This window comes from Cryptomeria japonica, chromosome 3 (genome assembly GCF_030272615.1).
Source record: "Cryptomeria japonica chromosome 3, Sugi_1.0, whole genome shotgun sequence".
Taxonomy (NCBI): domain Eukaryota; kingdom Viridiplantae; phylum Streptophyta; class Pinopsida; order Cupressales; family Cupressaceae; genus Cryptomeria; species Cryptomeria japonica.
Genome location: NC_081407.1, coordinates 815,056,274 through 815,070,025, shown reverse-complemented (window position 1 = coordinate 815,070,025; position 13,752 = coordinate 815,056,274). Strand labels below are relative to the sequence as shown.

Sequence of the window (13,752 nt, the reverse complement as noted above, 5' to 3'; positions counted from 1 at the left end):
CCATCTCTAGCACCTCTAGGACGGGTGCCTATATATCCAAATGGGCATGGATCTAGTGGCCATTGCTCCCTTGCCATGATAAATGCTTACTTAACCTACACATACAAAGTGAAAAAAAAAATTAACATTTTAGTTAAACAATTTAGCAAACTATCTACATTAATTTAAATAAATTTAGACATCATTCAAAGTTTTTTTTCAAAAAAAGTAGGGTTTGAATTTTTTTTTGAAAACTAGATTCTTCAAAAAAATTATGAAAATTCAACAAAACTTGTCAAATCTAGTGTTAAATCTTGTGCAAATAACTTAGAAATGATTTAGATTACCTAGGAATCATTTCTAATCCATCTAAATGCAACAAAAAATAAACAAATTGTTTTAAAAAAGCATAGAAAAAAAATGCAAAAACTTACTTGGGAATCTGATTTTCCCTGCAAATCCCCTTCAAATCCACTTGGAATCACTCCAAATCACCTTGCAACTCACTACAAGTCCACTTCCCCCTTCTTAGCCCAAAACACAATCAAAAAACAAAAAATGCATTACTGTTTTGCCGTTTTTGGCTAAGAGACCCAGGCGGCCGAGTTTTTAACTCGGACTCGCCGAGTTTTTGCCAAAAACTCGGCGAGTTTTCTGACGAGTAGAAGTAGTAACTACTCGCCAGGCTCAAAAACTCGATGAGTTTTTGAAACTCGCTGAGTTTTCGGCGATCTATGGTTTAATGTCATCTCTATTTTGTATTAAGTCGTCCGGAGACTTCTTTTCTTGGGGGGGATGATGTTGCCGAGAATAATCATTATGTTATGTTGTCATATTATGTTTATGTTGTCGTCGGTAATAATGAATTACGGCGGTCAGTTAGTTAGTCGTCCCAAAGGGCAGTTGGACGCGACGGTTGGTCGCACCCCTTCGAGTATTATATATTGCATACCTTTCCTTCGAAGTAGGATCATGATAGTCGTGTCTGATGTAATGTTATAAGCACTTGATGTACATGGACTGCTGAATGAATACATAAACTGGTTCTTTAATATATGTCAATTATGTTCTGTGCATTTACTTTCTGCATTTAATCGTTTACCCGCATGTGGCAAACAGAAACAACCCTACAAGTGAATATACAGACTCTTCAGGCTATGCCACTATAAGCAGGAATACTTACCATATGTTGAAGGATGTCTTCAAACTCATATGGAAGCCTACCTTATGGCCCAAGGTGAGCTTCTTTGTGTGGTTGGTGTTAAAGGCAAGACTTTTAACTGGAGATAGACTCAGGAGACGTGGCTTTTATGGCCCCTTTCGCTATCTTTTGTGTTTGGACAATGAGAAAATGATCGCACATCTATTTTTCCAATGCACATGGGTGGTCTCCTTATGGAAGTTTTTATCCAAAGTGATTAATCTGCCATGGGTCAACATTCAATCTTTTGAACAACAAATTAAAGCATGGCAAAGTTATATGCCTACGAGTTAGAACCTCCTCCCTGTTGATTTTGTAACTAGGTTAGGAAAATAAATAGGATTCGGATTGCCTTAACGCATCATCCGAATCCTTATAGGGCAGGGCCCTATCTATTGTATTTATATGTAATGTGTAAAACAAATAGGGTTGGGCCCTATTCCAATGTTGTCCGAATCCCAAAAGGGGGCTGGGCCCTGCTTCATTAAGGAGGCGTGTAAATAGGGCTGGGCCCTATCTGTATGTGCACAAACTCGAATAGGGCTGAGCCCTTTATCTCCTACACGCCAAGCAACATGAAATATGTTCATCATATTATAGGGCCGACCCTATATCACTTCATGTAACGTGTGGCCCTAAATAGGTGCGCTCCCCTTGCAATATAACTTAATCATTATTAGTACGCCAAAATAGGGCAAGACATAAGGTAATGTGTAAGCCCTATAATTGAAATTAAGTCTTGGCACAAAACTTAAGGTGAAGCCGACTTGAATTGGTCTCCACGCCAAATATAAATAGAGATTAATGTGTATGCATTCATCACTCAGTTTTCATCATCAATGTGAAGTTAGCTCTGCAAGATCTGCCCACTCATTCTGGAGGTTAGCGAATCCTCATTGAAGGCAAGCGAACCACTTCTGATCAAGGAATCAGCGAATGCCATCAGCATTTGCCATACATGCGATCTTGGACAGTGAATACATTGAAGAGGATAGCGAGTTCCTCTTGAAGATCTACAAACATCATTAGGTCTGCAATCTTCAGTGAAGAACTACGAAGAGCTGGAAGCTGTACGCTGATGATATTCTTATATAAGAAAGAGATAAGTCTGCTATCTTCTGCTGTTACATTGTGCCCTAGCTGGGTTCTGCCCTAGGTTGACAGTTATATCAGATAAGTAATCTGATCTTTATTGCCATTGTATTCTACAATTAATAAAAGGATCTAGATCTGATTTGTTGCTGGGTTTTTCCTCCAAGAGGGAGGTTTTCCCAGGGTAGTCTTGTGTTGTGTGATCCTCTATTTGCATGCTTTACTGTGCAACTTTAGTTTTCTGTTTATTGTGGATAATCTGATCATGAAAACTAACACTCCCGACAATGTGGTCTGGCATCACCCTTATGCTCTAGAACATTTGGAAGGAGAGAAACAGCAGAATTTTCAAACGGGAAAGGATATCATTTATGTTTGGGAGAAGATAAAAATGAATATAGTTAAATCTATCAAGCATAGGATTTGTCTAGCTCAGATTCTCACTCTAGAATGGGAATATTTATGTAAACTGCTCTCTTTGCAACCCAGGACTTCAATAATGCGTACTAAAAATCAGTTGAATAGATCTTAAACAACTCCTCCTTTTGGGTACGCAGATGGTACCTCAAAAGGGCAATCCAAGTCAAGCTAGTACAGGAAGCATTGGTAGATATTCAGACAAATTTGTAGCCTTCTTCTTTGTTGAAAAATTGGGACATATAGCCAATAATTTGGTGGAGACCAAAGATGTTTATAAAGGGATACAAGAGGCTTTCAAAATTGTGTGGCAAAAACTGAATCTAATCCAAAGATAATTGTCAACTTGTTAATTGTAACTAAGGAGTTCCTTAACAAAAATTGGCAAATGACGAGAATTGGGGTAGGTTTTAAAGCTTGCAGGACAAGTTCCAGGAGGTTCAATTCAGCCATATTGCCAAAGCATGCAATAAAGTAGCGGATGGGCTAGCCAATTGTGCTCTTAACAGCTGCAACCTCATTCAAGAGGATCTGGAAAGGATTTTGGATTCTGATTTGTCCTAATGAATTCTAATATGTATAGTTTTCTGATTCTCTATATTGCCCAGACTTGGACTAACAGCTTTCAGCCCTGGCATACTCGATTATGTACACTTTGATTTCTATCTATATTCTGAGATTCTTTTTTTTTTAAGTTGTAGCAGTTTATTATTTTCACTAAAACCTATCCCATTAGAACAAAGAGATATGTCATGGAGAGCACAGACAGCTACAAAGGGACCATGGAACATTTGAACCAGTAGCATTTAAGCAGAATGTGTACATAATATTTTCACAGAGGAGGGTTACTGAGTAAATCTCCATTTCCCTATAAATATTTCCATCTAATTTTTAAAAATATGTATTTCAATTATAAGATCTCATAACCTGGATGGTATTTCCTCTCACTAGTAGTAAGATATACAGGTTGATTTAAGATGAGATGGTTGTTTTCTGGATACAGGAATTGAAACTTGAAACAATGAGTCTAATACTAATAACAAGCCATTGTAAATGTACAGCTGCAGGTAAGAGTAAGTTTCCTGTACAAGGATGGTCCAGATCCAAGTACAGAAATCTCATTTGAGTGTGATGGGTGTCTTCATGAATTAAACTAACAGTACTCAACAATAAGCAGGAGTGAAGACAAATATAGAATCAAAAATTAATTTAGATGATATTGTCCTTAAAGCAAATGTCAAAACTGTTTACCACAAGAAGTTTACTTCTAAGTCCTACAGCATCTGCAAGTACTTTAAATAGCATTGCTCGAGGTCGACATAATCCATTTTTTATTTTTCCCAGCAATTGAAATTCAAAGCTATCTGCTAGTGAAGCACCATCATCTATTAAATACTTTCCAACACCGGCTTCAGAAACAGGTCCTCCATAGAAATCAGAAACCTGCAGAGTGTAAATTACAAACATATAAATAAATCAATGTTAAGTCTGAAAGAAAAATATGAAATCAAACTCGATATCACAGCTTTAATAATAAATCAATGTTAAGTCTGAAAAAAAAATATTAAATCAAACTCGATATCACAGCTTTAATAATTTCAAAGGAAAATATTACTGTAATGTCATCAAATATTAAAAAGAAACAATTGCAAGCTGTAACCAAAAAATTTAGTCCTGCATCTAAGCACCCTATTGTGACTTGTCTATGTTTAGGAGATCATGCCCACCTCCTCTGAATCTAGAATTGATAAGAATATGAGAGGGGAGCGCTGCTGCAATTCAAATCTCATCAATATACTCTTAATTCCTTCTTTAGAGAACATTAACTATTCATGAACACGTGATGAGTAAATGATAAGGAGATAAAATAATAAAAATGAAAAAATTAGTATTTATGGCAATCTATCTGGTCCTTAGAAAATATGCATCACCTAAGATCAATTCCTTCCCAACATTACAGCTAAATAAGAGGCTTTTGTCCCAAGGAACTAAAACTATGACTTCAATATAGCTGAGAGTTTCTTTTGAGATAAATATGGTCCGTCCTGCTCATATCAAATCTGTGACTAATCAAACTCAAGACATACACAGTAAATATGGTTCCAATTTTCCTTCTCCCCTAGTTCATTATATTCCTTGGACCTCAACATCATATACTTGTCCTTGACAACTAAACCACCATCTATAGGTACAACATATAACAGACCACTTGCTTGTGCACATGACCCAGTGCATCCTTGTGTGCCAATAGCTCTAATACAAGTGACCATTTTGGTATACCTCTTTTGATTACTAGTAGTCAAATAACAAACTTTGATTTCCGGCCAAAAGTCCTTCGCATAATTTACCTATGGCATTCCCGTCTTTTGATATCCAGGTACAATATTATTGCCTGCAAGTATGGATTTTGTAAACAACTCATTTTAAAATAGGATCAGAGGGCATGCTTAGTGATAGAAAGCATCCAGGGGTAGTTTTTTCATGTAGGACCTTACAGACCAACTTCCTTATGCTGACATATATGTGTCTGTGTGTGTGTGTGGAAATACAGCTATATCCCAAGTAATTAGCATGTAGTGCATCCTACTAGATGAATAAGTATTGTACTAAACTTTCAAAGAAAAGATATGTATGTGGCCATTGTCAAACCTAAAATGGGGAACTAGCATGCCACTTAACATCGTTAGCACCATCCCATTGGAAAATAGGTCCGCTAGTTAATGGCTTCCATATTTATCCTAACCAACAGTAGCTAGAGTATGTCATTGACATTCCCTTCAAGTAAGCATTCACAAGATGCCAAGTATTCTCTAAGAAAGATTAAGTTTCTGATTTTGTACATTGATTTGATCGATTTAACATTAGACTTCACATATGCACTCTTCCAGTTACATCCATTCACAAATCTCTCCATTGATTAATTTTCTGCATTGATCATCAAATCTTTCCAGCCCCAAGGAGGCCATCATATCCTCATTGACTCCTCTGTTTCAACCAGTCCAAACAATGTCAAAAATATGCTCAATGAAACTACTTATAAAAGCAATACACATCTACAAACAAATTCTACAACAGCAAGTATTCAAAGATACATTTCAACATTCTCCCCCTTCAGAAAAAGGAAAATAACAGTAACTCGAAATAAAAACCTTCCCAAAATATATTTCATGGTTGATGAGATGGAACACAAAATCTCAGTTTTCAAGGTAAATCTCATCAGTCTGGACAAAGTATTGACCAACAGTTTTTCGAAGCATTGATCATGACAGATTTCACTGTGATGATTGCCATGTGTCTTTTACCAATTTCACCAAGTTCTCATGCTAGCATTTTGAAATATTATTGAGAAGTTAAACTATGGCTTTACAACTTTTGTCATAACCTGTGGCAAATGTTTTCACAGTTTGCAGATGAATTTACATAGCTAGGGTTTTTCGAAATCATCATCGAAGGATATTTTAGATTTCGAACTGAAAAGTGTTTTACACTTGTGGGGGCTACTCACGTGCAAATTGCTAATTTAGGAGTGGCTATTTCCAGCGTTCTATTTCCAAGCAGCAGATGAGGGCCTACTCTTAGGTCACTTTAGTGAGTTTATATTTATTAGTTGTTTTAGAATAGTTTTGCTTTTAAGTATCTTTCTTTCCACTTTTCTGCAAATTTTGGAGAGGCTTCTTTAAAATATTTCTTTTTGGGATATTTAATTATTGTTCTTAGATCCCTAAAAGCTATTCATTGTAACCTATAAATAACTGCCTTGTGCATACAATATTTTTAATGAGAATTAACACTAAGGTTATGCAATAGAAACCATTATTCATATCGGAGTTAAAGTAGAACTTGTGTTTATAATTGAACAATGAATTGAACGTAAATTGCAATGCCCAGGTTTGTATTGGCAATATAGTCTACCAAGGTTGTGACTTTGCATACAGCTTAACTACTTAATTCTTAAAATCATGTGGCCTGTGATGTCCCCTTTGAAGGCATAGCGACTGGCGGAGACCATTGGCTTATTTTGATTCCAGTAGACTTATTGAGACATAAAAAGGGTAGTTAATTAAATTAAGTTGTCTAAATTTCAGATTGTAATGTCCCCTATTCAAGCAAAATCAGTTTGCGAACAATTAGTCTATTTTCTGAGTTTTTTTGTAGGCTAATTAGTGGGTAAGGGAGAACTCCAACTTTCTTAGAGAACAAGAGATTTGTCAAGTAAAGGTTTTGTTCATGGCAGTGAGTTCAAATGGTCTTGGTGGGCCTCATGATGCTTTTAGAATGACATTCCAACCTTTTGAGAGCTCTCCCAACTTCTTGGAGAAGCATGCTATTTTTAAGCAGTCACCAAGTTGCTTCAACTCTTCATCTTCAATGACATATCATTTCAATACTTTTCGCAACTTCGGTGACTTATTTAATTATTAGATAATTATGTCTTAAGTTGTCCAAAGGAGGAAATATTTAAAAGGCAATTATGGTATAATTATTTATTTAAAAGTTTTTTAAATTGTGCCTAAAAGGGGGCACCTAGGCACATGGGGGTATTTTCTCTCATAAAAAAGTTCATTATTTGATTTAAAATGAGAGTTTGTGTTGGAAAAAGGAAATTATTATTTTCCTTCCAAAAAGTTATAAAAGGAGGTTGAGAGCTCATTGTTGAGGTTATACATGATATGATATTTGCTTAGGCATTTAGGAGAACATGTTCTTCTCCGTTTTCTTGAGGACAATAATTCTCTTGAAAATATTGGTTTTGGGACGAAAACCACCCTTAGTCAGAGTGATTTCATCCAAGAATCACCTATGAGCTGCAAGTGAAGTTTTACAATTATTGTTGAAGATGGACAATTTTGATGTATTTTGAAGGGTTATTTATTGCTAATCTTTGTGATGTGGAGTTTTAGATTGAAAAAGACTTTGGCTTATAGAAGGAGGCCATATGTTTTCCTTGGTGCAAGTCATACTCATTTCCTTTGCTGGGGGTTGGATTTTGTGTGAACTGTAGTATATTTTTTCTAAGAACAAGCTCTTTCTGGGTGTAGGCTGCAATATTTCCTTTGGCTTCATCACACTGTTTAAAGTGTAAATCTTGTTGAGACGCATACTTATTTGCTAGTCGTATTTTTTGTAACGGTGAACTCTTTCTAGGAGCAAGTTGCAATCTTTCCTTCGGTTTCATCAACCATTTGAAATGTAAATATTGTCTGGAAGCAAACTTATTTGTTGGTCATATCATAAAAAGTTGTACATGAAATAAGCATTCAAGTATAAGTGACATTTACATATGGGCATTTACTTCCTTACACTTTTAAGTTTTAGGATGTTTTAGATGGGTTTTGAATTTTCAGGAGTTACATTGCAAATTCCAGTTTTGGCTATGTTCCACTAAGTTTCCAAGATGTGGGGACAGGGGGGACAGGCGGACATATTTCGAGGATGAGATTTTTTAGGCACTTTTTTGGGACTGCAGGGGACAGCTATATAAAAATATAGGTATTATATAAATTTTCAAAATAGATAAAAATTTCAAATGTTCATATGATAACATTGACAAAGCTGCAAACGCCAAAGCATTAATCATATTGACATATACATTATAGAATCAAAACACAACAATACAGTTCATGTGACAGTCAAACAAATTAACAGTTAATTGCTTCCATAATTCATGTCAATGTGCATATGATATAAAATTAAAAAAATAGTAATACTTCATACACAAAAATGCCCAAAGGCTACAAGTTTGCACTACAAATGTCAAAATGACAGTCTCACAAATGCCAAAAACTGTAAAACATAGTAAAGGAAAGTACGATGGCTGCCTCTAATCAACATCTTCCAACATTGCATCAAAATCGGAGTCTGGATCACCGCCACTATGAGTATGAGGGGTCGTCTCATCTAGTGGAACTCCAACCAATCCCTCCTATATATCCTCAACAATCTAGGCGATATCCTTTGGATCAACATCACACTAAAATGTTGGATTCTAACGATACTCTCAAGTCTGATGATCTTGGACTCGCAAAGCACTATGCATGGCTACCAATTTCTCTGCACGTCTAGAGGTCAACCTATTCTTCTTGATAGAGGGAATAAGGTTGTATGTGAACCAATTCCTCTCTGCAATAGAGGAACTAGTGACATGTGAAAGGAGGCAAAAAGTAAATTACTAATTAGGACATTCAATTTTATGATTAAATAAATGTACAACACTAATTAATAGTATTAGAAAATAATGTATATTTCATTATAAATAAAAATATCCAATGGATGCAACCTATGATAGGCAAGCATCTTTCCCATGCTACCACGTCCACCAAGTAGGATCCATTTGAGCTAATGTAGCTCTATCTATTTTTGCCTCTGGTTTGCCGAATGTTGGACCACAAAGATTAGTAAAGTCAAGCCATTGTGTGAGAAGTACACTTGACTCCTCAATTGAATACATTTTTCCAAGGGCCTTCATGAAACCCTTCTTTCACCTCTTTGTCATCACAAGGAGGCAACTTACCAAGTTTTGGTGCATACCATTTGGGATTGAGGGCAAAGGTTGCCATATGAAGCGGCGTCATAACGTTCCACCGCCACATCAAGATGGACTTAATTTCTTGTCCATATAATCCCGAATTAGGATCCCTATTAGAAATTGCTTCCTTCATTTTTCCAAGCATGTTGTCAAATGTCTCATAAATCTCTCCAAGACTTGGAGAGTCTGTATCAAAATATCTAATGACATCCACAACTAGTGAAATGAAGGAGAAAATATATCTGCAAACAAAAATTTGAAAAAACATAAGTTAAAAAATTAAAATAAGATTTTTTTTAATAAATTCAGCAATCAAATTATAAATTTAAAATTTATTAATAAAATGAAAATCAGCAAGATATTAACAAATAGTAATAACAATTTTTTTACCTCACATTGGACCAAAAATCATCATTAAGAATTTTTTGTTTGGGGTTTTTCCCTTCTGTAGTGTTTGCATTAGACCATCTACTCCACTTTGAATGAGCCATCATCAACTGTAGAGCCTCATGGCACCTAAAGCATCCTCTCTAACAATATAAAAAAGCTAACATATATTGTCTCTATGGCCTTAAGGAATTCCTTTGTGAAAATGTCCTAAAAAGAGCAAGTGAGGTCTAATGGTTGCAAAAAAACATTTGAATATCTCTAGCCTCTACAACCACCTATTGCACCCAATCTATCTCACCTATGTCTTTCAATGCATTGTTCAATGCATGAACACAACATTGGATGCCCCAACCTCCTCTATGGCATCTCTCAAAGTATGAAACTAGAATTCCACATCCTTGCGCTTCCCAAAACAATCAATAGCTCTAAGGAAATATGAGCCAGATGAGCATGTGACTATTATGTTGAAAAGTGGTTGATTCTAATATCAGTCCACCCATCCATGACAATAGAGAACCCATCCTAATCCGACACTGTCTCGTGACCTCCATCACCACACTCACCTTGGAATATTCTTTGTCATGGAGTGTAGTGTGAATATTCTCCAGGGGGAAGTGAATGAGGAACCGACAAAAACTACATCTTTGAACATTTGTTTGAAGCAAGGAGAAGGTACTACATGGAATGGGATGGCATAGGCATAGAAAATTTGGCTATGGGGGCCTCTACCACATCTCATGCTTGCACATTGAAGAAATTTGCAACTGTATTCAACTGCTCACTAAGAGTAATCTTCCTCTTTCCTCTTGTGGAAACATGAATATCACCAGTAGTACTACCACTAGGACTACCAAACATAGAGGGCATATATGTAGTTAATTGTACACATTGTGTTTGCATTGAGAGCCCTATAACTTTGATTCTACCTACATGTGCAATCTATAACACTCTACCCTTTCACTGTCTTTTATCACTTTACAAACCTTGACCCCTTGGCCTGTAAAAGCCAACGGATGAGAATACACTCTTGTGTAGCTCTCATTGAATTTTTCTTTACAAATGTGAAACAATCACCATCTACTACCCCCTATATGTTTCTTTTTCTCTTTGTCTGGGGCTGTCACCAATTGAAGAAAAGGTTTTTTAGAGTTAAAGGAGCCTTTAGCATGTTTCTATAGGGCTTCAGAAGGGCATTCAAATGGATTTTTATGAGGCTATACCCCTTCACCCGATTGGTTTTCATTTTGTTCTCCCCTCACATCATGCCCACTATTTTCACTACTACTGCTCATATTGTTTTGTTTTGGTATTTGCAAACTGGAAATTTAAAAAAAAAACCCAAAAAATCATACATTTCATCATTTAAACTTTGAAAAAAATTGAAAAACAAAGACAAATGGATGTTTAACATACCTCTTTCACTTCTCTTGCTGGTCTCTACCTCACTCCTCTCCTTTGTTGATAAACAATGCTGGTTTTTCTAACAGCACCTTCAAATCCTCCTCTTTGTCTTTCTAACTTGGGCCTTAGCAACAAATTTTTATTTCATGTAAAAATGAAGTCAAATGCCTAAAATGGAGTGTTTTATGTTTGTTGGTTTTTGGTTGGTCCTCTTCTCTAATCCACAACTGCTCTAGAATCAAGAATATCATTGATTTTGTAGGGTCATAGCCAGTGAACTTTAAGTTTACCCTACTTCTTACACTTAATGTCATACAATAGTACCGTGTCTCCAAGCTGGAAATGTTTTATCCTGATGTTTCTATCATGCCAGGCTTTTTGCCTTCCTTAAGTGTGATTCTCCTAGTTGTCTGTCTTCATCTAATTTCTCCAATTCTTCCAATCTTTTCTTAATGGAGTCCTCATCAGTTAGTATGTGTCAAAGTCATTCAGAGATTATTGACTATAAAGTTTACCGGTAGGATTGCTTCCAATCCATAGACTAAGTCAAAGGGTGTGTGTGAGGTAGATCTTTTGTATGTTGTCTGGTAGGCCCATAGTACTGCAAGTATCTTGGTATCCCAATCTGTCCTATTAACATTGCACATTTTGGCCAGTGCAGTGCCCAAGATTTTATTTAATGCTTCACTCGCACCATTTGCCCATGGATGGTAAGGACTCAGGAGTACTCCAATTATGTGTGATCATGAAATTTGCTAATAGCTCTTTTATGGTTTTGATGACAAAGTGCTTGCCTTGATCATTGGTAATACTTAGAGGGCATCCAAATCTAGTGATGATAATGTTATACAAGAAATTGGCAATGGTGTGTGCAGTACAATCTTCTGTTGGTTCAGCTTTTGCCCTTTTGTAAGGTAGTCGATATCGGTAATGATGAATCTAGCTATGGAAAGTTTTGTCAATGGATCAACAAGGCCAATGAAATCAATTGCTCATTATTCAAAGGGGTTTTGTACTTAGACTGGATGTAATAGCATTTATGAACAAGCAGTCAGTCATCTAGTTCTCTATCGCCTCATTGCAAATGGGGACCCCCACTTTTTTTTGCTTTCTAGGTTAGTTGTGGAATATTTAGCTATTAGCCTTTCACTTGGAAGAGGTGTAGTATCTTAGGTGGCTAGGAGGTAATCAAGTCATGTCTCTCTCTTTAGGATGAAGTGAGGTCAATTAGTTTTCAAGGCTTAGGAAATGAATGATTCACGATGATCATTCCATTTGATCATCATCATTTGCTTTTTTAAACAGAAATGAAAGCTAAATTTAGCTAAGGCAAGTTTGTTTCAAGGGTCAAAATTCTAAGGAAAGAAAGGGCTAGAAGTCTAAATTATCATGAAAAGGCTCAAAGAAGTGATCAAGTCATTGAAGTTGCCATTTTGGGAAGACTTCCTAATGAGGCCCCAAAAGCACAAACTAAGCCTTGGGACTTCCTTTGACCCCTCAAATCAGCGAACTAAGCTTTGTGCATCTTATTACATGAAATAAGGTCATGATCTTGCTAAGAACGCTGTTGCAAGCTTAGTCGGTAGCAAGTCAAGAAGAGGATTGATTGCTTCCAATGAAGGTACAAATCCATGAACTAAGGAAATGATGACTTCCAATGAAGCCTCAAAAGCATGACCTAAGGATTTTCACTTCCAAAGAGGCCTTCAATGTGCAACCTAAGGCTTCCAGTACCAAAGCAAAAGTGTGATCTTCCTTCCACTTCCTACCTTTCCACTTCATCTTTCACTCCCATCTCTTTCCACTTACCCTTCACCTACCATTACTACCTCACCTACATCTTCTATCCCTTCATCCTCCATTACTTTATCCTTCACCTTCTATCCATCTCCCCTTCCATTTCTACTTCCCCTCACCTCCTTCCACTCACCCTTCCTTCCTTTCATCTTTACTTCCTTATTCTCACCTTCACCCCCACTTCCTACCTATCTTCCATCCCTTATACCTCCCAACTTCCCTTCCCTACGCCCTTCCTTCCTTTCACCTTCACCCTTCAACTTCTTACCTTCTACCCACCTTCCTTTCCACCCTTCATAATCCCAATCCTATCCTAACCTACCTCCCTCAATCCCTTCCCTTAGCCACAGTATCCCTTTATCCCTTCCATCCCTACCCACCGTGGCACTCATCCTATCCCACATCCTTCATCTACCTTACCCCCGCAGCACCTTCCTTACCACCCCTTCTTCATCCCACATCCCTTCCAATTTATTGTCTTCGACCCCTCCCCACTACCACGACACTTGCTTGGGCCCTACGAACTCTAGGATGGAGATCGAAAGTTTGTGAGGCATTAACAATGTCATTTCACAAGCCAGATCATCATTTCCTTTGACCGCTTCAAAGCATAAACTAAAGATTTCTATTTCCTATGCCTTCAAAAAAGCACGAACTAACATTTCGGGTTCCCCTCTCAAGGCAGGACCTAAGAATTTGACTCTTTCGATTACCCCTTCAAAACATGAACTAAGACTTCCTTTGATGCCTCTAAAGCGCAATCTAAGTCTTGTTACTTCCAATGCCTAGCCAAATCAGCGAACTAGTGTGAACTTATTGTGTTGTCTATCACCCACAATAAAGGGAGAGACATTTAAACATTAGTGCCAGCTTGTAAGAAGGGGCCCACGTAGGAAGAAGAAATATTACATGCTAAAATTAAAATTTCAAATAAAATTTGAAATTGCCA

General features: G+C 36.9%; 1 protein-coding gene across 7 annotated transcripts in view; it reads right to left on the bottom strand.

The window, feature by feature from the left end:
* LOC131068894 (serine/threonine-protein kinase CTR1) overlaps positions 1–13,752 on the bottom strand; it is a 212,221-nt gene that overhangs the window by 179,996 nt on the left and 18,473 nt on the right. For 6 of the 7 annotated variants that reach the window (XM_058004173.2, XM_058004176.2, XM_058004172.2 and 3 more), the window contains one exon: positions 3,941–4,132. The exons of the other annotated variant lie outside the window; for it this stretch is intronic. In XM_058004173.2, coding sequence (XP_057860156.1) covers positions 3,941–4,132 — 192 coding nt within the window. The remainder of the gene's footprint in view (positions 1–3,940; positions 4,133–13,752) is intronic. 7 annotated transcript variants of the gene reach the window in all.